Genomic DNA, 25,564 nt, shown 5'->3' with positions numbered 1-25,564 from the left:
AATATTCACAGGGCAGCTAATATAATCATTTCTTCAACTTTTCGTCATTCAAGAATACCTATAAATGAAACATTCGTTAAAGTTTGTCGGGACAAAGTAATTTTTTGTTCATAGAGCATAACGTTTTTTCTTCTTCTTAGCAATTCAAGTTACATCCTGTGATTAAATTAGAGCTCTCGGCAGTGTTGCCTAAAGCAACAAGTGCCAAATTCCTCCTTAAACAGCGCCCTTGAGGTGATTTTGCACAAAAACGGCGCTATACAAGTCATCCAATTATTATTATTATTATTATTTATTATTATTAAAGAGATGTGACTAAAAAAATGACTCGTAGTGCAAAGCTAACAATGTTGCCTTGTGAGATAGAGCTTAAAAATTGAAAAATGAACTTTGATAGTAAGAATAAATCTGTGAAGAACATGATAACAAATAATAAATATAATATGAACCTAAGTGTGTTAGCAGTGTCAGCAGTCCCATCGCCCCACCCTTACATACTGTTACTAAATCTGGATGTTGAACAAGTGCTTGTGTCCCAGGGTCAAAGCTTTTGAGAGGAGTGCCAAGAATATATTAGAAAATGGGATTGAATAAAGATGAACCGAGATGGTCTTAACATCGAACCTCTATTACTCTTCATAGAAAAGTCGCATTGAGTTGGCTTGGTCAAGTTCTAAGAATGCCAGAAGACCGAATTGCACTTAAAATACTTAGTACATATGTTCTAGAGGGAAGAAGTCCAGTGGGCTTCCCCAAGCAAAGTTGAGAGAAGCAACTACAGATGAAATGTGAGGAGATGGATCAATTATGGTGATGCCTTTTAGAGGCGATGGGTCCTCGATCCGAATTGGACAAGGAAAAGAAGATAAATGAGAATACGTACCTAGAGCATTCGAAGAAACCTTAATATCAATAGTTGTAGCAGAAGAGTAGTTGTCTGCGTGGTATTCCACCCAGACATATTGGCCAGACGAAGTCAGGGTGTCGGGAGGAAGCCGGTTGTAACACATCCTGGTCATGAGAGGACTGGTCGGGGAACGCCCGCCCTTGATCTTCAGATATTCTTCATCACAGGATTGAGAGGTGAATGTAGTACGACCGGACGATACCTAGGACACAGATTTAAAAACTAGAAATTATAATATTAAATGGATAATATAGGAAATGTGAGGAGGATGAAACTCCAATTCACCTATGGTGCAAATGTCCTGAACCAGGAGTCATTGCCAAAAATCCAATGACAACCTGTGAATTTTACGAAAGCAACTGGTCTAGTATCAAGGGAATAAGGTAAATCAACCTTCTGAGTATTAATAATAATTATTAATATTTTGAACAATAATAATAATGACATTTGACTATGGAGATAGTAAGTTATGATGCACTTTCCTCTATGTTTTAATGCAACATTTCAGACAACCTTGCACTATCCACCACAAGAGAATAAAAGTAAAATTTATTGTTGCACTAGTAACTTATACATAATTATGTTTCAATTACTAGATTTTTCACTGTAAATAGAGAATTTGGATAAAACTAACCTGGATATTTTGTCCATCTGGGGCGACCAGTACCCAAGAGCAGTAAATTGGGCCCGTGTGGTTTTGAAGACTTTTTTGAAGATTGAAAATATCAGGATCATCCAAATTGTTGATTATGCCTCCGCAGCGATACACTTTGTAATCAAGTTGAAAATTCAACTTCAATAACGATTGTATAAACTGAAAAAATAATTCAATAGTAAAATTGTTCACCAATTTAAATAAACTTTGAATAGTATGTTCGACTAAAAGAAAAAGTATTATATTTTGACAGCCAAATGCACATTCAAAAGCACTGAAATGTGGCATTTTTTTAGACGATAATTAGCGGGCGAAGTGTCGCTAGAGCTGGTAGCTACATAACCTACCTCGCACGGACGCGCGCGACGAGCACAACAGCGACCAAAAGCTTACAGTTTTTGATTTTTCAGATAACACACACAGCTTTCGTGCTTTACTGTTAAGGTTCAAATAATATAAATACTTTGCAAGGAAACAATATTTACTTAATGAAACAATTATCAAAACAAGATATATTAGGTTATTACTTTGACCGTGGTTCGTCGGAATGGGGACGTGACAACCTCTACTTTGGTATAATTTCCACACAAGTCTCTGATTCCTCCACCTTGATCTAAAAAGTCAAATAATTAATTAGTTTTATTTTGCAAAGGTACCTTTTTCATTATTGAATCCTTATTTAAATGCTTACCAACTGAAACTGATATTCTAGAACTCGAGAATCTACAATGGATTGTGGTTTTGCTACCAATTACCACATTCTTGAAGAACAAGGCCAATGTTTTTCCATCAAAATTATCATCAGCTGGGGGTTCGTACAGATACTCGCAATAATAAGTAGATATATTTTGTGATGGAGGTAAAATTGTTCCTTCGTCACCAGCCAGTGCTCCTTCACACACTACAAACCAAAACAAATGATACAATACCTTATGGTTATGCATATTAGTATAGATATAATAGCAGTGACATTTTTACAAATAAATATTAAATTATATCATTGAAGAAGAAAATAATTTAACAAAGCATGAAAAAGAACAAGACACAGAAAATAATAACTGTCACAACTAGGATTCGAACCCATGATATTTTGTCTTACCTTATTATAATATTGATGGGTTAACAAGTTGTTCCTACATAGTAAATTAATTTTACCTGATAACTCATCAGATGTGTAGCGTGCTCTAAACCTCTTATTATATCCCGGATTTGAGCGTGACCAGAAATAAACTAGCATTTTATTACTTGAAGATCTGACCACACGTGCTGAGTTGCGTGCCGTAGGGAAGCGAATCATCGATCCGTAATAGTGGCCATCGTAGAACTAATTGAAAAAATTGTTTTATTTATTTTTCTAGTTCTTTGAATAGTTGAAACACGTACGGAAAAAAATGAGTGCAAAGAAATTAATGTATTTTAAATCACAGTATTTACCTATCTACAACAATTGTTATAAAAGCTGTAAAGCTGAAGGTTCATAAAACATGATAAACAACATGACTACACTCAGACGATAAGGTGCTGGAATAAAATTTCATCTGATTAAAATTTCATGTGTGAAAATCATTTTCAAGAAATTATTGCTTTGTAGTGGTGTACTGCAACACAGGACTACAAACTATTTGGAAGCAGTCTGAACCACAAATTCAAATGAGCAGTCTTTCAAATGATTTGCCTGTACATGTTGAGTTTTTGTCACATTGAATTTTTTTTTTAAATGAAAGACAAACATTCGAGGGTTACGAATAACATGACCATATTTGAAAATCTCCTACTACAACCACAGTAAGCAGAAAATGTTGCTTGTGTTGTGATGGAGGACTCAGCCAGCCGAGGAATTGAACACACTACGCATGGGTGGGACCCAAACGTGATGTCAACTCAGCCACCGACCGGTCAAACATTTTACTAAAAAAAGTATGGTCTGCTAGATATTACTTACTCCGATTCGTTGAAAGTTTGATGTCATGTTAAGAAATTCTTCTGGAACTTCAACTTTTATCCTTCTGCCTTTAGGTACAGTTATTCTCCATTCACAGAAAGGACTGTATAAGCCAGAATAATGAAATTTAAATCCCTCCAAATATCCACTTGGAGCTGTCAACAAACCACCACAACCTAAAAAAATACATGTTCATTAATGATTCATAGATGTAATATTGGTTTTTTCTTTATTTTGTTGATACTGTGCCTCATCCCGAAGCAGCGTAGAAATGCTGGTAATCTCTACAACATCTTCCATACAGTATTTGTCTACATATTTAGACCTTTAGTCAGGAGGTTGCAGGTTCAATTCCCACGCATCGCAAACATATTACATAAGGAATAAATCAATATTTTTGTTGATACAGTTAACAATGAAGATCCTGGGTCCAGAAAATAAAAAAAATAGTTTTATCTTACTCTCATGCGTTGCATTAAATGTCAACATAAACCCATGGTTAGCTTGGTTCAGGGATCCTCTTGTAACATTCATTTTAATTATTGCTTCATTCGACGAAGTTTGATAAGTAAGAGAGTCATTCCGTCCACATATCAGATCAGTTATAGGGCTCACTAAAAAACACAACAAAATAAATAGATCAGATAACTTTCTAAGGGTATAACACTTTTGTATAATAGAAGTCTATTCAAAAAAATTATATAGATTTGTTTATTAAATTACCTGTATCATTGAATGGTACCATGTCAAATATTTGAAGTGATACACTATTACAATTCGGTGAAAGTGGCAATGAAATATCATTTAAGTTGACCCATAAACTGTGATCTTTTGGGCCAACAACTCGCCACTCGCAAAGTACACTGTTTTGGAGGATGGATAGAGAGAGGTGGTCAGGGGATTTGATTACTCCTGATTTTCCAAACACTGTTCCTCCACATATATCTGAAAAAAAAAACAAACAAAATGATATTACATAATAACATTATTATTGGTTTACTTCTAAAAGAGGTTTTTAATGCTGCAGAATTAAATAAATTGTTTTCTTCATAAATCATAAAATGTAAGTAATATTTATTATTTATAAATATTTTCAAACTTTCCATCTGTTTCATGTAATTAGTACTATCTGGCTTTACATACCAATTGATATTGTAGCTTTGAAGCCATTTCTCGGGTCTGTAACGTCTGTGGAAAACTTAATGAACATTATATTGCTAGTGGTTTTAATAGTTCCAGGAGATTCTTTGCAGAACTTTCCCAAGGAATTGGAAAACTCAGTGCCACCATCTCGTATCTCCACATATTCACCAACGCAACTGTAAAAAAAAAAACAAATAAGGCTGGAAATAGTGCAAGGCGTATGTCATATCGGTCGAGTACAGTAATATATAGGTGAATGAATGAAGAGCTTTAATGCAACATTGACGGTACGAGTTGCAAGACGGACCAGCACATCAGCGCTACGCCGTCGGTTGACCGACACGCTTACTATCTGTTTGAGAATGTTCAGTGCGGCGATGACCGTGTGAATTGATGGTATTGCAAGTATACAGTCTTATAAAATAAATATTGTCAGAGCCGGTTATTACTGAAGTGCATCTTCACCCTCCTCTTTGGGACTTCTCCAGTAATTTATACAAAGATCGGGATGCAAAGTTAAAATTTTGGCTTGAGGTTGGTGAGGTTATGTTTCCAGTCTTTGATAAATTAAATATTAATAAAAACAACTTAATTAATTGAAGACGACTGTACTCAGGCGACATCGGCACATTCTGTGGCATCATCGCATAACTGACTATTTCTAACCTAACAGTAAAATAATAACAATGAGCCTCTTTCATGCACTTTAAATAAATTGATTCAAGTAGATTTGTTTTACAGTGAATATGGAATTGCTAGAATTTATTAAAAAATAAACCAAACCACACTACTGTGTTTTTGTCCCTTTTTAACCTCAATCTCTTACTGAAAATTACCTGATTTACTATGCTCTTTATTTATTTTCAAAAAACTTCACACTTAATGGGTTTTATGGTGACCGGGTATCATCAAAATGACAGTTAAACACACCTACAAAAAGTGATATAAAGTCATGAAAAGTTATGACACAAAAACTGATTTTCCAAACACTATTCCTCCACCTATGGTTACCTATGTAACCTATTTAACTTAGCTTTTATTTCATCACTTTCAATGACTCTATCACTTTTTAACAATCCCGTAGCCAAGCAGGGGAGTAGGTAGTACCCAAAATTACTATCCTCCTTATATGTATTACATTAAATACTTGACATTTTAGTATTCCTACTCCTGCGCAAATACATAAGTTAATTGACTGAATAATTGGGATTTCTATAGTTCAAAAACCCATAAGACAGAAAAATCATGGAAGTCGTGGAATCGTGGTGGTCGGAAGACCCACTTGGTTACAGACGTTTTCTTTGGCATCTTGGCCAGTCAAGAGTTAAAGAGGGCACGGAATGTAATTTTGTGAACACCGATAGTATAGAAAGATTTTGAATAATTCGAAATAGTTTCAAACACTCTCCAAAGATATTGGAATCTTAGCGATTTATATCAATTGTTATAAATATAACGATTGAGTTTAAAATAATTGTTTTCACTTATCATCAGTACCTAGTCAAGTAGGTATGTTTGGAATGTCGTCCAACGAAAAACATATCATTTTTTAAAAACAGTCAACAGTTAAAGGTGTGTTTAATTGTCATTTTGATGAAATATCACGGAACCGTGGGACAACAAAAAAGAGCCCTTTCTTGTTTATAAAAATGCTTCAATTTTATAGTATCAAAAATGATGCACTTTCAAAAATTTGTTGCAAAAAAAATTGGATTTCAGTTTAAACTTAAATTGTACATACTCTAGGTTAGATGTGAGATCAAATCTATCAGTGAAATCAATCCTAAGCCTTTCTCCGGGATTGGTTAATATGGTCCAGATGCACTCAGTGTGCGGGTGCGGGATGTTGGGATAGTTGGGAGACATTATCACTGTGCTGTTGGCTTCCTTCGTCAGTTGGACTCTCCAGCCGCACTCTCGGGTCTGCTCGGAATACTTGAGGAGGAAAGCATCCTGGAAATGCCGTATAAAATTATGTTTACTGTTGTTATAAATTAGACCTCAAGATTACTGAAATGCAGACCATAGGACCATAGACCAGGTGTAACAACAGTATGCATATTTTTTTAGTTCTAGCTTAACACAAAAACAATTATTTTTTTTTATTGAATCTTAATACTCAAAACTTACATTTATTACAATAAATGGAACACTTTGCAGTGCGTGGTAATTAATAAAAGCATGATTTCCAGTAGTGGTCAAATTATCGGCAGGTATGACTGATCCACAGTATTTACCATTTCCTAAAAGGGGTGAGTGAATGCTTTCTCCGTTTTTGAGCTGCAAACAAAAAATATTTATTAAAAATTAATTATTAATAGTATATTACAAAAATTTCATAAGTTGCTCATCTCACTAGGACCTAGACACAGGAATTACCTAGTGACAGGAATTACCTAGTGTTGAGATGTGGAGCTTTACAATTTATTATTATAGCAAATAAATAAAAATACATGTAAACTTAATAAAATACATTAATATATTACAATGTACTATATTATTTAATATAGTACATTGTAACAAAATAATATACCAAATAAAAAAATAAAAATAAAAAAAAAAAAATACTGAAAATATAAACCTACATAATTATTACAGAAAAAAACACTAGTCATTCAAAATAAAATTACAGCTGGGCGTTTAAAGTTGGCAACAATAACATTCTACTGACTAAATTAGGGGGTATTTCACTATCTCTGATTATGTTCTGACTAAGCACCAATCCGCGGATTAGTCATTTTTTCGTTTTCACTATATCTGAATAACGCTAACGCTCGGGTTAAACTTCGATTTGACTAATCAGTGCTCGAACCAGACGTTAGGCGCTATTCCTCGAATCAAAGATGGCGTCAAAACATTCCGAGTTTGACAGCGGAGAAGTGAGTCGAATTTTGTTGAATGAATTTGAATGCTTGTATGATCCATCCTGAATTATTTGATTGTGTTCAAAATAAGAAACAATGTATTAATTCGACACGAATCTATCTAAAATGACCTGATAATCAACATAACATAACCAAAAAAATGCACACTTCGCGGTGTGCAGACTGTGACGCATGACAGCCGTGGCAGTAGATGGAGTAACTGCAAACATTTTGCGATGTTGCCAGACTATTTCGAGTGTTATCTATCCGGAAGCTCGGAAACAATGGTGAAACGGTCGCCGTTGAATAACGAAGTTATTCTGATCTTAGCCAGCCAACGGATAGCTAGTCAGATATTTAGCCCGACATAGTGAAATACCCCCTTAGTATTACAAAGCACCTGTGTTGCCTTGTTAGCTACAATCGCAGTGTGACAATACTGACAATAATAAGAGGGGTAGTATTAATAACATTAAATAAATAAAAAAGGGACACACTAATAAGTAAGGTAAGTAATAATAAGTAAATAATAGTACATGTAAATAAATATAAGCAAACTGAGAACATAATAATAAGAAAATTATAGTGTGTAATTTTAAATAATTACTAGGAAATAATACATATTTAGTTGAAATTATTTAAAATTACATACTTCCCCCAAATAAGTTGATAGATATAGCGTTATACAATTTAAGTAATCCAAAAAAAAAAAATTCGGTAATCGATCTGCATCACTTTTTTAATATTTATTCCTCTTTGCAAACAAGCAGCGGGAAGGGCTACCATAATCAGTGGCGGGTTATGACTCGAACCGTGCGGCGCATGGCCAAACTGAAATTTTCTGAATTTAAAAACAAAAATAAAAAAATTTAAAGCTACAACAACATCAATAATTACACTAGAATACCCAAAAGTCACGAGCCGCCACTGACCATAATATGTATTCGAGTTACGCTTGATTTTGAACAATCTCTTTTATCATTTTGCATTTCCAATTGACCACTGTAACTAATATTAAGAGACTCAATCGCATTGCTATATATGGGGGACCCTAGTAACCCCTTTTACGGTGAAACATGATTTTTATCTTCAGGTGCATAAAGGTTAACCATTCTATTTATTTATTTATTGCATCTCACTATACATAAATCTTTTTTTTTTCTCATAAAAATCAACCTCACTAGGACTAAGCCTTTTTCGAGGTTAACAATTTACATTTGAGTGAAGCAAACATAGAGTAATCACAAACATAAAGTAATACTACATAAAAACACAAAATAGCTCAAAAGAAAGAAAAAAATATGTATTAGATAAGTTACCAGATGGCTAATTTGACAGTATATTGTAACAATATATACTAATCATTAATCATTATTCCCAAGAAGAAACAAAGTAGATAATAAAAACAGCTAGGGTGACATTTACTGTTAGCAAATGGGACTTGTTATTTAAGAAAAGACAAGGATGAAAAAATATTAAGACAATCGTCTGCCAATACAAACATCTTAACAATACTTATTTTTTTATTTTTTATATTAACACCACACAGGAGGCCCTGAAGAAAATACTTTCCCTCAGGGCCTATGTCATCTTTGGAGATGCTGTGTGGAGGGTCTCTTTGTGGAGAGGAAGGAGTGAACATGGGTCTTGAAGAGTCCCATGTTGTAGGAGGGAGGAAACACAGAGGCCGGCAGCTCGTTCCACAGCCGAGCTGTTGAACTTAAGAACGAATCGTAGAAGCGACCCGTTCTCATGTGACAAATGTCAACCGTGTACAAATGTTGGGTGCGCGTTTGGCGTGTATCCCGACTACGCACCGGTGCCAAAGGGATCAATGACGCTAGTTCCTCAGAGCATCTTCCATTGTAATACCGATAGAACAAGGACAGCATACCTACCTGACGCCTGTGCTCTAAAGATTGCAGTCCGTTTGTTAAGATTGGGGAATCTATCAAACGGACCGCCCGTTTTTGCACAGAGTCAAGGGTTTTTTTCAGGTATTTAGGGGCTCCGGACCAGAGATGGCTGCCAAATTCGACAGTAGGGCGCACTTGCGATTTGTACAGGGTCAGCAATCGTTAATTAATTGTTAAAAAGTCAGCAATCCACGTACACAGGGATGCGGGAAGTCCGTAAGAAGGCAATTTGTTGACAAGTCCTCGGTGCCAGACCCGGTCAAAGGCCTTGGATATGTCTAGTGCGACCGTTTGGGTCTCACCGTGACGTTCCAGGCACCGCCCCCAAACATGCGTCACATAAGCGAGAAGATCACCGCACGAGCGGTTCCGCCGGAATCCGTATTGACGGTCGTTGATAATTTTGTTCTTCTCAAGGTATGTGAGCAGTTTTTCGTTGATCACACTTTCCATCACTTTGGACAGAACTGATGTGATCGCTATTGGGCGGTAGTTGGCCGGGTTGGAGCGGTCACCTTTCTTGGGAATAGGGTGAATTACCGTTTTTTTCCAATCAGAGGGCACAGTGCCACACTTCAGGGACATTTAGAAGAGCTTTGTCAAAATTGGAACTATTTCCGCAGCACACCTCTGCAATACCAGGGCAGGTATTCCATCAGGTCCACTAGCTTTGTTAACATCGAGCCCCCGTATGACGTGGAGTACATCCCGATGCCGGATCCTCAGCTTTTTCATATAGAAGCCGCAGTGAGGAACCGACGGCGGAACAGCACCTCCGTCGTCGAGGGTCGAGTTTTCCGCAAACATTTTCCCTAATAGGTTAGCCTTTTCGGTGGCGGTGTTTGCTAGTGAACCGTCAGGTCTGATAAGAGGTGGCAAACTGGGTTTGCAAAAATTCCGACCTATTGAGCCCGCAAGCGACCAGAATGCTATGCTGCCATGCGGGCAGGCAGCCAGCTTTTTGCTGATCTGCAGGTCGTGTTCGAATTTTGACCTATTAATGATTCTCTTGCATTCCTTTGCCGATTTGTTGTATGCTGATCTGTTTTCGGGCGTTCGAGATGTGTTGAAGGCTCGGTAAGCCGCGTTTATTCATCGAACTGCTTCGGAGCATTGTCGACTGAACCACGACTTTGAGCCTACACCAGTTTCTTTAGTAGTCGATTGTATGAAGCCATCCATCGCCGATATGATGACTTCACCAATCTCCTGGGCACATCTTGAAGGGTCCGAAGTCCGAAAACAAACAGCTGACCACGGAAAAGCGTTGAAATGGGCCCGCATACCGAACCAATCTGCTGACCTATAGTGCCACACTTTTCTCCTCAGCCTCTCATTGGTTGGTCTGAGGTTAACGGGGATTGATGTCGTCACTAGGCAGTGGTCGGATGATCCCAGAGGCGCTGTGACGTCAATCTTATAACCGTTTATTATTACGCATATATTTGCATAACATATGAATTTACACACAAAGTCAAATTTATAATAAGCAAAGATAATTACCATAACATAATTGGAGCATGTGTTGTCTGTATTTGATATGTTCATAGATATGAATTCGAATTTGATTGTCCTTCCCGGTTTTACTGTAACATTCCATTGGCAATCTATAAGGCGCTTTATGCCTCTGTATAGATTAAGCCTGGCTACTGAGAGAAATGAAGGTGATAAGGTTCCAGAAGGAGCTGTCAGACTGCCTCCACATTCTGTAAATATAATAAATATTTTTTAATGGTATTATTTTATTAATTACCTGTTAAAAAGGCTTTTACAAATACATAGATTTAGACAGTTTACACTATGTACTCATAAACAGTGCAGTAGATAAGTATGCCTGATATAAGCATATTTAAAATATTGTGCAATGAAAATATGAAATTTCTTATACAATTTGACACCTTCAACCATCGAACAAACGCTCTTTTGCACATCCAGAGTTAAATATTTTCACAAAATAAATTAGCTCTACTAGATAAAAAAATGTGTTAAAGTCAGATTATATTGGAATATTGGAAAACGGCTTTTCCATTTTATATATATTTGTAATTTTTTCTAAGATTTCCCATGGCTGACGCACATGCAGTGACAGTTCTTCATAGGGGGACAGTGGGGACAGTCTCCAACGGTAATTATTTCCTAAACCTACTAAAAGAAAAAAAGAGTTGATGCATTGTTAAAAGGGAATTAACGTTTGTAGAAAAATAATACAAAACTTTCCTTGCATTTGTTTTAAAAAATAGGAAATTTGCGAAACCGCACATACGCACTTGTATAGGAATTTCAAATAGCTCTGGGACAGGCCATTAAATCTCCTCATTACGTATTTTCGTATGTAATCAGGTGATGATGAATTATATGTTATATTCTCCGGTAATGAGATTTTCAATAAAATACACATTAAAAATATCAGTCCCCACTGGCGCATAAGTGTGTGATCGAGCAGCACACAAGTTCAAATCAAAGTTTCACATGGTGAAAAGGTCAAATGGTAACTCAACCCGGGTTTAAAACAGGGTTTATTCTTTATTCGGTTTTTATTAATTTAATTTTTAATTTTATATTTTTCCGTATCATAAATTGTGATAAATTTTTTAGCATGAGATGGCTCCGCATCATATATGTTTATGTTATTGTATTAAAAAAACAAGGTTTCAGAACAAGATAAGTGTTTTAAATGAATAATAAAAAAAGTCAAATCGAGCCGGGCACATTGGATGTATAACCTGATTTTTTGAGTGGTACATATATGGGTTAATGGATTGAAGGCTGTAGAAAGCTGATTTTAAATGCGATAACCACACAAAATTGACAGTTGCCAAATAGACTACAGAACTCTCAATATAGGGGAATGTTAACAGTAAGGAAATATTTTTTGGAGTAGATGATAGTAAATAAATACATATGTTGAAATATCAACAATGATTTCTATGCATATTGCTATATTCTTTTTTATCTCTGAGCAAGTGTTATTAAATATTTACTACATCCGCTATCAAATTAATACTGTTGAGGATAGCATGCCTTCATTAAAAAAAAATTGAAAATTTGAAAAAAAAAAGTTACCTGTGTAAATAATGGCTTCAAATCCAGATCTGTTGTTGCTGATATCTGTTGTGAAAACTATTTTCAAAAGATTTGATGCTTTAATGCCTGAAATATCTGTAGAGTTTGATAGGCACAAGTCGTCACCAATTTTCTTCCAATCTTCAGACCCTTTAACTCCAGAATAAAGGGTCACCTGGAAAATATGAAAAAAGTTTCATTAAAATGTATTACTACTAGAGAATTAATGTACATTGAAAGACTTTCAAATATTGATTAAATATAAAACAAGAATTACCATTTTAAGTTCTTGTTCAAAACTTTAATTTCACATTAACCACTCAAACAATGGCGTATTTAAAAAAAATGGATCAAGCGATGGGAAGTATCTGGGCGTTCGATTTTGGATTCATCCGCTATCATTCCAAACAAATCATACCTCAGAACATTAATATGGAAACATATAAACTGCTCACTGACTTATAGCCAATGAATCCACCTATCATTTATCCCCATGTTTGGAAGTTTTATAAATTTAAAAAAAATACATAAAGCCATGAGATATGTAAGTTTGTTTATAAAAATTGTTGAAAATTTTATTTATTACTGGATATGAACATATTTACAGTTTTGTAAAAGAACTAGAAAAAAGGTTTAAAATAAGACATGTCATAACATTACCCTTTACGAGTCTTAGCTATAAAATTTTAAAATCTACTTACCAAATGTGTTAGAAAATCTGTATTTTTCACGGTGACATTACATTTTTCAATCAAAAATAACAAACTGAAAATTGTTTCAGAATAATAAAAATTATATCTATAATTCCACAATGAACACATTGATATATAATATACAACAGAACTTTAGTTCAAAGTTCGAGAGAATGTTATTTGCGGGAATTTCTAAATAAACTAGCAAAATCCTAAATTTAGGCAGCCATGGCTCAAATGCGAGTAGTTAAAAAAGAAGTACATTAATTATTTTCTGGCGATAAGCAATGGCGGTGCAATAACTTTTTTCCACTAGTTCCAAATTTACAATGAATGAATTTATATAAAATATGCCATTTTTGTAAAAGCACTTGAAATGTACACTAATGAAATAATATAAACATAGTGGGTATGTAATTGTATGTATTAATTATCTAGTTAAGATAATCATCATTGAAAGTTCGGTGTTTTTTGCTTACCTTGTCCATAAAGCAGTCAGAGCTTTCTTCGAGGGACATTACATTGAAATGGACTACAAGGTGATGGGATGGATCGGACTCGTATATCCAAGCACAGTTTATATTGGGACCATACCCATTTGGATAGCCAGGCGATTGCAATTTGACAAATGAAGACATTGGAATGAATGTAAGACCAGTTTTTCCACAGTCTTCCGAATTAGCTGAAATTAATTTTGAAATAATAAATGAATCATGGTATGTTTTCTTAGAAAGCAATCACATTGTGGTTTAATAAATTTATTATTAAATGAAGCAAAGACTTTGTTTTTAACCACCACGGGAACCAACAGGGAGTGGACTCTTCCCCCATGGAGCCTTCGGGGAACCAAGGAGGAGTGGAGAGGAGATATGAGACCCTCTTTCCCCGTGGGGCCTTCCAGAAAATCAAGGGGGATTGGAGATGTAAATGTATTCACTATATAGGTAAAAATATTGGTTGTGTTTGTTTCATTTAATTATTCATAATAATGTAATCTTTATCTTAACATAATCAAGATTTTCATACTATGTATAATGGTAAGTAGTAAACACCAAGAGCATCTATATAAAAATTTTACTTACTTTCAGATTCATAAACTTCTTGCTCGTCAGTTGCAATTCGAATCCAGTCAATGAGGAAGATTGTTCCCTTATTGTAATTGTCAGTGTTAAGTTTGATGTACACCAAGTTAGAAGTTGTTTTTATTGGTTCAGGTATTTTATTTCCGCAAGCCTCCAGAAGCAAAGGAGCAGTGTTATCAAATCCATCAAATACCTGAAAGTGGATTTCATATTTTAGCAAATATATAAGTACAGAAATATATATTGTTCATATTACCATACATTTATTTATTTTTTTAAAAAGAAAGACGAACATTCCCGGGTTACGAATAACCTGACAATATTTGAAAATCTCCTACTACCACCACAGTAAGCTGAAAATGTTGCTTGTGTTGTGATGGAGTAATTAAACACACTACGCCTGAGTGGGACCCAAGCGCGATGTCAACTCGGCCACCGACTGGTCAATTTATTATCGGACATCGTCCAAATTACAAAATATTAACACGAATAGAGTAAAATGAAAAATACAGGAGTAGACAAAGGTACATGGAAGCAAAGACATAGGGCAGATATAATATAAGAAAATCAAGTGACAAGTTGAATCAAGTCAAGATTACGCCGTGGGTCAGGACCACAGGACACTTATAATATTCCGTCACTTGTTTAGTGACTGGCAAAAATCATTCAGACTTATCCCAAAAAAGTTAAGGTTTTGACTTGAGTTGACCAGTCTACACATTCTGGACAATGGTGAATAATATCCATAATTTGTCGAATGATGGTTGAGGAAGAGCAGTTCATTATTTATGAGTCTTTGCGAGGGGATATTGAAGGGAATGAGTTGCAGTAAAGTAGGTGAATCAATAATACAATAATACAATATTTATAATTTTGAAGAACCAAATGAGGTCATTTCTTTCCCGACGGACTTCCAAAGGAGAGAGGTTTAGAGTTAGTTCAATTTCAACATATGAGTATTTGCCTTTTTCTAATCCTAGCCTCCTAGCAATCCCTCTTAAGAACCGATGTTGAACAGATTCAATGCGTCGAATGTGGACAGCATAAAAAGGAGACCAGATAACACAAGCATATTCAAAATTTAACAAGGAGCAGTAAAGAGTTCTAAGTGTATTTACGTTTTTGAATTCCGAGGTGATTCTAGTGATGAAACCAAGTAGTTTGAGGGATTTATTAACGATTGCAGTTATGTGATCCCGAAAAGAAAGCTTGCTATCAAGAGAGACACCAAGGTCTTTAATAGATGTAACAGTTGCTAAGCAAATATTATTAAGTTTGTATTCGAAGACAATCGGTAAAATTATTTTATTTTGTTCACAATATATGTAAACAAAACCCAACATTCATGTAGGTGCTTAGCGTAAATATTACCCTTTTTATAAAAAGTCTGGCAATGATTTGAAGAGAATACAGTTGTATGGTTGAGTTATGTTGGCAATACATACCTTTATGCACGCAGTTTTATACTACTAATGATTCATGGCCTATCTCTCTGGTATCTATTATCTATAGTTGTAGTGACTCTGTCGAAGTCCCTGATGTCATTTGTGTGAAAACAGGTTTTTTGTGCCGATTTATGATTTCAAGGTTAACTATACTATAAATTACATACTTCATTTTCCCCACCAATAGAGTCAAAAGTTTGCCATATTATAATTCATTATTAACACACAAACCATAAAAAAAAAACATTTGAGAAAATTGGTTTAAGCGAGCAAAACAAAGTCAAGATGAGGGTGTATTATTTATATAGAAGCTTATTTTATTAATTAAAAAAAAATAGGCCTATCAATTAAAACTAAAAGCTTAATTTAATGTTATTATATTTTACAGAATTTTTATTATTGAATCAAAAGAACTCTTTATTTATAAACAAGATCTGCTTTGTAATTATTATCACCGTAATAAAATACAGTTTGATAATGCTTTCGGAAGGCGAAACACCTATCACGCATAATAGAAATAATAATGATTAAACGGCAGAACTTGTTTATAAATAAACCTTTTGTAATATTATTAAATTTAAAATGTAGAATTCCACAAATTTACTCGATAACAATAAATAAAAACAGCTTACTTTTAGAGAGATGTAGCACTCGGATGTGAATTGGTCAATGTGGAATTCTTTAAATGCTAAGCTAATGTAGCCCCCAAAGGGTACGGTTATTCTCCAACTGAAGTCTGCCTCCTGCACATACGGCCGGGGATAGAGTGGCGAAGTAATCTGTCCACTGTCTTGACCTTGAATGTTGTTATCTCGCTCTTAAACAGAAAGAAAACATCAGTAAAGCAATTAAAACAATAAATTATACACCGAATTATGTTTGATTAATTATTATTAAAGTGCATTTCTATTTTATTGGAATAGCTTCTGAGATTCTGAGGGTTATACCTATCAATGTAATGTATCATTAAAGAAGAAGAAAATACTAATAAAATGACGCAAAATAATTATGTCCCAATGGCCGAGCAGTTAAAGGCATTGTACCGGTAAGATTCTGGGTTCGATTCCCAGTGGAGGCCGTTACCTTTTATTTTTCTGTGTCTTGTTCTGTTTCATGTTTCGTTTAGATCTATTAGTATTATCTTCTTCTTCAATGATATATTACATTGATGGGTATAACCTTCAAAAGTTATTCCAATAAAATTGAATATGTATTCATTTAGATTTGTATAAAAAGTCGATAGTTGTCCCAAAATAACAATCGGATATGTTTATCTGAGAAACTATCTAGGTTACAAATAAATTATTTAGAAATTCGTAATCATTCAAAATGATAGCCGCCAAAAATATGGTAAAAATTAGTAGAAGGTAATATTTTTAATTCTGAATTTTAAATATGAGACCGACAAAAATGATGTAAAATAATTAGGTCTCAATGGCCGAATAGTTAGAGGCGTTGTCCCGGTAAGACAGAGATCCTGGATTCAATTCCCAGTTGACATCGTTACCTTTTAATTTTTTTGTTTCATCTTTCGTTAAGATTTATTAACAATATCTTTTTCTTCAAAAATATTTTTATAAGTATTTAAGTCTGTAAGTTGGGGCAAGTCCATCATTACTTTAGAGTGTGTTTTCTAAAGGCAATAAGTTAAACTAATGCATAATTACCATAGGAATAGTAAGCTGTAAACCCAAGACCAACTCCATCATCGTCACTTCGGAACTTTATCCATAACTTTTTATCAATTGTAGTATTACTTGGAATGGTTTTTCCACAATATATTCCTGTAAAATGTAATAAAAAATCATAAATAAGTCATTCAAAATTTAATAATTTATCCAATAACTTCAAAAATTAAAAAAAAAATATCACTAACCCAAAATAGGGCCAGAGGAATTATTTTCACGAATTTCCACAAAATCTTCATCACAGTTTTCAGATTCATCCAAGTCAAATGTATTAAATGTTAAGGTTATTTGATTTCCTAAAAAAAATAACATATAAAAATAGGGTAAGTGACAAAATAGTAATTATACAAAAGTACATAATATAATATAATTTTATTCGTACCTGGTGACGCAGCTATAATCCAAACGCATTCAACACTTACAGGATAAGAATCCGGGTACTGTGGAGATGAGAATAATCCTTCCTCTGAAGTCAATTCACCCCCGCAGGCTAAAATAAAAATTTAAAAAAAAAACACAAGAAAAAATACATTTGCTAATTACTCAATATTGTTGGTGGAGCAAAGAAAAGCGTTTGGGGAACACTGACGAGCAAATAAATACTTGTGAAATGTGAGAATTGGGGAACCAGAAACGTGCAACACTCAGTACAACACAAATGTACATAAACACCTACGGTTCATAAATTATAAGTATTTACAGAACAGTTATGTGAACAGCTATTTGAATGTATACATAGTAGTTTTACTTACTTTACATAAATATGTACATACATACAATAATAAATAAATTTAATTATCACAGATTACATGCACCATTCTTGTTCTGCTAGAAATATTCCCTAATATGTTCCGCCAGAATAGGGACGGTATTATTACATTATTTTATCAGACTTAACTAGATAAAAATTAGCTCACCATTTGTTAAAACAGAGTAGTGAATACCATAGGTTCCTTTCTGTTGGAAACGAGACCTTGCAACAACGGTAAGTGCGCTTCCAGTGCTTACGATTGCCGGCGGTACCCGGCTACCGCAGTACTTTCCAAGTTGAGGAGCATCTTCTGAGTCACCATTCAATATCTGCAAACAAACAAAATGGAACAATTTCATTATTGGTGCAAAAATATATACATCAATGCCTCCTCAGCGTTTAAAGTTTAGTGCATTCCACCGAGAAAGCCAGAACTGTACCCATACCGTTAAAACGTGTTAGAATTCTTCACGTGATGACCTTCATTGATTTTGTAAAAAATATAAATAAAGTATTTCATATATTTTAATGCCTATGTTAATCACTTTTATTACATTGAAATCCCTCATAGAAGTGGGTTTTTTAAAAGAAAGACAAACATTCCCGGGTTATGAATAACCTGACAATATTTGAAAATCTCCTGCAGGCGAACAATTATTGCTTATAAAAATAATTGTTATCGTTTGTGCTATGCATAAATAAAATCTTGTCTTAAAAACATTAATTTATCAAAAAAATAATAATTAATATTTGACAAGTTCAAGTATTTCACCTAAAAATGTAGACAATTTGTCTCAACGCCATCTAGTGAGAGAGTTAGCACTTACAATGCCTTTCTCATATAAAATAAAGTTGGTTGTTCTCAGGTGAAAAAATGTAACAAGCAGTAATTGTTGAATGAAACACTAGCATATATTAAATAATTTCGCGGGTAAGAGATAAGCCTCCATAGCTCAGTGGTCAGAGCTTTCGACCGGAAATCGAAGGGACACGGGTTCGAGTCCCGTTGGCGTCATGTATCTTTTATCAGGAGATTTTTCAATGTGGATGAGTGTTTCAGGCGAACAATTATTGCTTATAAAAATAATTGTTATCCTTTGTGCTATGCATAAATAAAATCTTGTCTTAAAAACATTAATTTATCAAAAAAATAATAACAAATAATGATTCCCGCGGCGACAGAAACCATAACCACCTTCCAATGCTCTATGCTTAAGAATGCCAGATCATCAGAAATACTTATACGAGATTTTTACCAATAGTACATATAACACCTTTTTAAAATTCAATAGCTACTTATAATAACTTACTTCTAAGTACAGGTGTCCGCAATCGTCAGTGTCATCATTATTTGAAATATCCATATGTGTTATTGTAAGTGTAACCTTTTGATCTGGAAGATGAAAAAAAAACATTAAAGTGAAATAACCCTTTTAAACATTTCTTTCATAGTAATGCAGATTTTTGAACACTCGTGACATTATAAACATTTTTTTATGATTTTTGAACATATGGTTGTTTATCAGGTGCTCATGGGTGTGTTTTTGCACTTTAGTTGAACAAAATAACTTTAGTGGCGAGATGCTGACATTTTACCAGAGATGTGCTTTATTTCAAATAAATCCATTTCAAATGGAAATGCAAATGCAAAATGGGTATTTTCCATTTTGCATTTTAAATGCTTTTCTAAAAACTATTTTGCATTTGAAATGCTTTTCTCAGTGCATTTTCCATTTTAAATGCTTTTTTGCAACATTCTTCCTACTATCTCCACTCATCATTTTTTCATAAGCCCCAAATATCAGTCGGTTCTCAACCTCGCTATGAGAGATAATTTACATTTGTCAAGTTGCTCCCTGGTAGGAGCCTTGGCAATTGAGTGATACCATTACAAAAAATACTGATTCAAATACTGAACATGGGGCCATGACGCTGTAATATTAAATGTTAGATAGCAGTTTCTATGTTTTTACATTGATAACATTAGTCCCGCGCAAATTTTTTGTGGTTTCATAATCTGTAGTCATGGTGTTTTTGGATTTACCATCATGTCATATGTTTGTTCTACATTGATGTCCATTATTAAATGACAAAATTGTTTAAAAATTCTATAATTATTTTAATTGTTTGACCTGAGAAACCATTTTGCATTTTCAATGCATTTTGAAAATAGGTATTTTGCATTTTGCATTTGAAATGCTTTTCTAAAAACCATTTTGCATTTTCAAATGGAAAAGTTTTTACCCATTTCCATTTTGCATTTCAAATGGTTTTGGGTACCCATTTTGCACATCTCTGCATTTTACCTTGTGTTCTTCAATGCTAAAATCAGATAATCTGAAGAATAAAAACGTCTCAACTCCCATACAAAATACAGAGTTTGTTGAAAAAAAAGTAGGCTTTTGAGACTGGTGATGTCACACATCCATTTTGTGTGATGTTGGGAAACCCAAAATATTAAAGCTTTGTAAATTATTTAAACTATTGAAACCAAATATAATAACAACATAAAATACAAAAAAAAGGGACTGGAGTTCCTTATTGCACGACCTATCATAGTAATCTCTCTGAGAAGGAGCGGGAGAGTTATTACCAGGTCGTTCAGCAACTATTATCCAAGTGCAATTATCCAGGCGCTCTATTATATTCATGCCAGTATGGGATGAGATGGTTCCTTCTGCCTTGGCTACAATCCTAGCTCCGCATGCCTGGAAAAGAAAAAGTTTATTATATATTCATTGAATACATATACTATTTGTTTACCATGTTTAAATTAATTTACCATGCTATATACTGCTTTAAATCCCTTTGACGCTTCTCTGTTATCCGATTTGAATTCAATTAAAATCTTGTTCCCTTTGGAGGTGTAATTACTTGTGAATTGGGTACTGCTATCACATATACTGCCTATAGATGCCTCTTTATCTGGTTTGTCTCCTTCGTATATCTGGAATATATAAAAGTAAAAGTAAAGAATTTATGTTGTTTTGTACAATATCAATAATTCAAACACATATAAGTTAACGAAATGCAAACCATAAATTACATATTGAAAAGATGTTTGGAATAAAATGTCTTACATTTACTATATCTGAACAATTGTTGTTCCAAGACTTAGCAATATCCACATCGACAAATGCTAAATTAATTATGTGTGTGTCGGGAACTTCAATAATCCACAAACATTCCATATTATTATCGTAGTTATTTGGATAATTTGGTGATGTGATAATTCCCTTTACACTTTTCTGCAGACCTCCACACTCTAAAAACGAAAGTAGTAAATCATAAAACACTGCATTGTATTCTTAGGCGTTCATAATACCAAAATGTATACAATAAATAGTAGCCTCTCCAATGCTTGGTTTGTTTACCCAATGGTTCTAAAAGTATAGAAAAATCTGAAAAACTCTTTTCTGTTTAAAATTTTTAGGTCAGAGCAAATATTTTCAGCTCACATCATTTCCATAACGAGAAAATGAAGCTTTGAGTAATTCATTTAACTATCAAATAAGACAATTGAATGCTATATCTAGCTCTTGTTCCAAATTATTCATTATCTTTATTTAAATTATAAAAAAATTATTACTTACTACTTGCCACAGATTTATAGGAAGCAGTGAAACCTTTTCCGGAATATGAATTATCCGTCACAAACTTAATAAACATATAGTTTCCAGTTGACGTAACAATTGTATGATCATTTTTAGTTGAATGACAAAGTTTGACAAGTTCTGGTGAGTTGGTGGTTGGACCGTTGTAGGCTGTTAAAGAGTCCAACTTGCAGTTTTCTAGCATTTCCATGTCAATTTCATTGACCCTCAGTTCTATTGATTTATCTGGATCAACCTGTATTACCCATTCACAGTCTGTATCGTCTGAATAGAATTTTGGATATCCTGGTGAGGTGATTGTACCAAATGGATGATAAAGATTACCGCCACAACCTTAAACAACAATATTTAAAAAAAAAATTATCAATAATGTTAAACACTTAACTAATTTGATAGTGAACTATCAATAAAACTCTTCTTACCATCAACAATCCATTCCAGACGAAAACCAGATAGATGATGGAAATGATCAGCATGGAAATGAACAAAGACATTGTTGTCAGTAGATCGGAATAGTGGAGGTATAGTATCTCCGCAATATTTGTTGGTATAATTCACATCTTTCCCATCTTTCAACTAAAAACATTAAAAAAGATCAATTGTAATACATAATACAGTGAAACATCTGACAGTATTATTATCTAAATGACTGTACAGTTTTGATTGTTGTAGACGGAAGTGGCGCCCTCTGTCATTTTCAAAAAGATTCGTTGAAGTTTTCAAACAGCATCCCGATGAGAAAATATCAAAAAGAAAATTTACAAAACTTGTTAATCATATTTATCATAATGGCAAGAAATCTGGAAAGCTCAAAGCAGATGGCGCTGGTATGGTCGGCGGTCATTTGCATGACGTGACAGTTATGTGATACAACGCCCTTGAGGTTATTTGTCACGAAAACGGCGCTATATAAATTAGCCAAATATTATTATTACTATTATAAGGTAAGACATTGTTTTAAGGATTTAAAACTACTAGACTTGGTTGATAAACTATGGTGTTTGGAGTGTCAATGAGTTATTAAAAAAATTAATTGAGAAATAGAAATGCAAAATTAACTGGCAAAAGGGGAGACTTAGTTTGTTTATAACATCAGCTAGTTTCAGTTTTTTTCCTATTAATATATGTGAAACCGCACAAGACTCCAAATTGCTCGTAACCGTCTGGAGTCAGTGAGACTATGGCATCCCCAATTGGGGTATGTTTTCAGGATGAAGGTAGTGGGGAGGGGAAGGAGATGGGAAAGAGGAAGATGGGGAAGTACCTGGCTATTCAGATCTGGCCACCAAACATGGCCAAAGCCATTTCAAGCACTGTTTAAATTCTGAATGGTGGTCTTACACCAGGGAAATACTGATAATATATTCCACTCTGGAACGTGCCGCAAATATAATATTTATTACTTTTAATTAATAAATTATGAAATAACACAAATTACTTAAATAAAATTTACTTGTGGATGCCGGGATTTGAACCCGCGACCTCTGGAATGCTAGCCAAGAGCTTTACCCCTCGACCACGAAGGCCGCATATACTTTTAACAGAATAATAAGAAAAAAAAATTGTTGTTCAATTTCAGATTCACCGCGTACGACAGAAATAACAATTTTCACAATATTTTCTCATAGGCAGATTGTTGAAAAGTACGTTGAACTCAAGTTTTGAAAGTGGTGTACTCGTGCTTACTTCTATTTACATTGTATACGATTAAAACCGATTACAGAGGTATCACCAATCTATAGTCTTATAAATGTACAATACAACATTGACACATTTTAATTATTATTATAATATGTAAACAAATAATGGCGATTAGCATACTGCCAGCTTCCTAGCGCCAATTAGCGGCTGATTCGTGCAATCCTGATTACCTGCCATTACATCGAGAAAGCATTAATCATTGGATTATAACAGAACTAATATTGTTATACCTGGACATAGTCGTAGTTGCAGGAGTTATTTGATATGTTAGACAGATTAAATCTTCTCCTGATAATAAGTCTGATACCGGGATGGGCATGGAAACCTGCAATCAGCGATTGAAATCCCTTTTCCAAGTTGAGGTGACTGAAAGTGACGTTGATTTTGTTTCCTCGGGGAACTATGATTCTCCAGGTACATTCTGTGAAGTCCGGGTAGGGAGCGGGGAAATTTGGGCTCTCTATAACACCACTGTTGCCACTTACATTTCTGTTACAAACTGAAAATTTAAAAAAAAGTTATTACAATTTTTCATCTAAAAGTAAAAGTGGATATAATAGGTTACAACACTTCCCTAGTTTACTAAATGAACATTTTAAATTTAATACAAAGCAATAAACACACGTTTTTAGAATATAAGAATTACCTGTGTTGTAGTTAATCATAAAGCCATGTCCCGCAGTGTAACTATCAGTGCGGAATTTAATGAACACATTGTTTGTTGTTGAAACAATGGATCCAGGATTTAACGCATGCGAACAAAATCGTCCCAGGCTTGACTTTGGAGCATTGAAGTCGCCATTGAAAATCTAGATAAAAGAAACCAAAAACACAACCACAAAAAAATTACATATAAAAGATTTACACAATGCAATAGAACAATAAGAAATATGAAAAATGGGTTTATTCCATCCCCCGTGACTCCAATGCTTTACCATCACACCGCTACTGCATGATCAACTGCAAAGGAGGTGTGGTCTAGCCACCTCGTCAAGTTGATCATGCAGTAGTGACATGTGATTTATATTCTCTCTCCATCATTGCTGCATGTAAAATAAAGGAAAAAAAGTATTTATTTATAACATCACTGAGTAATAAAGATTTATGAAAGTTTTGTGATCAATGAAATGCTTATGTTTAAAATTTATATTGTATAACTATAATTAGGTAGGTAAATGTTAACATAACACCCCTTATGTAGATGGCTATAAGGTTAAAATTCCCGCTAATCCGCCTGTTATCATAGGAGTTGATTGGGGTGGAACAGAGGTAGATCGTTTCGAATCGGGTTTCAATCCTCATTTCAGAAATTGAATTATTACATTCATATAAAAACATTGAATAATTATGTCTTTTCTGCCATTGAAATGAGGCCGGCGCAAAAGGTAGAACTACCCTTCCCTGAGTTAAGCATCAATCAACCGAATGGGTAGAACCACCATTCTCAGCCTAAGTGTGTTAATTTGCCACATTATACAATAAAACCATAACCGAAAATGGGTTCGTAAGTAGGAGATTTTGAACTTTAAAGTAGTTTTTATAGGCCTGATACATTATTTTTTTCTGGGCTTATAAAAAGACCTATCGAAAAAACAGTCGATAATTTCGAAGGCCAAGATGTGTTCTATTCGCAGTATTTAATTAAAGCATCTTAAACATTTCTAAAATTCTCAAACAAAAACACATGATTTTGCATTACTACGTAGTTCATCAACTTAAACCTCTATTTGACTTATTGATTATTTCTAAATTGTTTCCAAAAGCTTACCTCTACGTAATCAAACTGACACTGCCCATGTGGTTCCAATTCTAAGTCTGCAAAGACAATTTCTATAACGGATCCAGCGCTAGTGGATATTTTCCAGTAGCATTCGGCATTATGTCCATACTTTTGAGGATAATTTGGTGATATGATACTACCACGAGAGCTAGTCAGGACACCCCCACATCCTGAAAACAATGAAAAGGGTTTTAATATGAAAAAGTATATATTTTTCATCTCTTTTTCCGAACTAACATTTTTACATAAAAAATATGTTCTGAAAAGGAGAAAGTTGGCAAAAGTTGTGGACTCGATCCGTCTGTATATTAGACGATCGTA

The 25,564-nt window shown here is 34.2% G+C and overlaps 1 protein-coding gene across 1 annotated transcript in view; it reads right to left on the bottom strand.

Moving 5' to 3' along the window:
- LOC149409425 (cubilin-like) overlaps positions 1-25,564 on the bottom strand; it is a 67,128-nt gene that overhangs the window by 21,813 nt on the left and 19,751 nt on the right. Inside the window, exons 21-49 of the mRNA XM_089649938.1 lie at positions 25,232-25,413; positions 24,110-24,272; positions 23,694-23,962; positions 22,185-22,338; positions 21,742-22,095; positions 21,229-21,413; positions 20,931-21,095; positions 20,742-20,856; positions 19,459-19,541; positions 18,315-18,477; positions 17,780-17,887; positions 17,586-17,693; positions 17,377-17,493; positions 16,342-16,526; positions 14,265-14,457; positions 13,662-13,864; positions 12,491-12,665; positions 10,931-11,133; positions 6,778-6,927; positions 6,389-6,600; positions 4,648-4,823; positions 4,228-4,449; positions 3,966-4,118; positions 3,505-3,680; positions 2,718-2,886; positions 2,254-2,463; positions 2,090-2,175; positions 1,542-1,721; positions 884-1,109 (exon numbers count right to left, since the gene is read on the bottom strand). Coding sequence (XP_089506064.1) covers positions 884-1,109; positions 1,542-1,721; positions 2,090-2,175; positions 2,254-2,463; positions 2,718-2,886; positions 3,505-3,680; positions 3,966-4,118; positions 4,228-4,449; positions 4,648-4,823; positions 6,389-6,600; positions 6,778-6,927; positions 10,931-11,133; positions 12,491-12,665; positions 13,662-13,864; positions 14,265-14,457; positions 16,342-16,526; positions 17,377-17,493; positions 17,586-17,693; positions 17,780-17,887; positions 18,315-18,477; positions 19,459-19,541; positions 20,742-20,856; positions 20,931-21,095; positions 21,229-21,413; positions 21,742-22,095; positions 22,185-22,338; positions 23,694-23,962; positions 24,110-24,272; positions 25,232-25,413 — 5,085 coding nt within the window. The remainder of the gene's footprint in view (positions 1-883; positions 1,110-1,541; positions 1,722-2,089; positions 2,176-2,253; positions 2,464-2,717; positions 2,887-3,504; positions 3,681-3,965; positions 4,119-4,227; positions 4,450-4,647; positions 4,824-6,388; positions 6,601-6,777; positions 6,928-10,930; positions 11,134-12,490; positions 12,666-13,661; positions 13,865-14,264; positions 14,458-16,341; positions 16,527-17,376; positions 17,494-17,585; positions 17,694-17,779; positions 17,888-18,314; positions 18,478-19,458; positions 19,542-20,741; positions 20,857-20,930; positions 21,096-21,228; positions 21,414-21,741; positions 22,096-22,184; positions 22,339-23,693; positions 23,963-24,109; positions 24,273-25,231; positions 25,414-25,564) is intronic.

Source organism: Hesperophylax consimilis, chromosome 31 (assembly GCF_061612785.1).
Source record: "Hesperophylax consimilis isolate HC1 chromosome 31, BYU_Hcon_1.0, whole genome shotgun sequence".
NCBI classification, from domain to species: domain Eukaryota; kingdom Metazoa; phylum Arthropoda; class Insecta; order Trichoptera; family Limnephilidae; genus Hesperophylax; species Hesperophylax consimilis.
The sequence above is the reverse complement of the archived record's forward strand: the minus strand, read 5'-3'. Positions and strand labels throughout refer to the sequence as shown.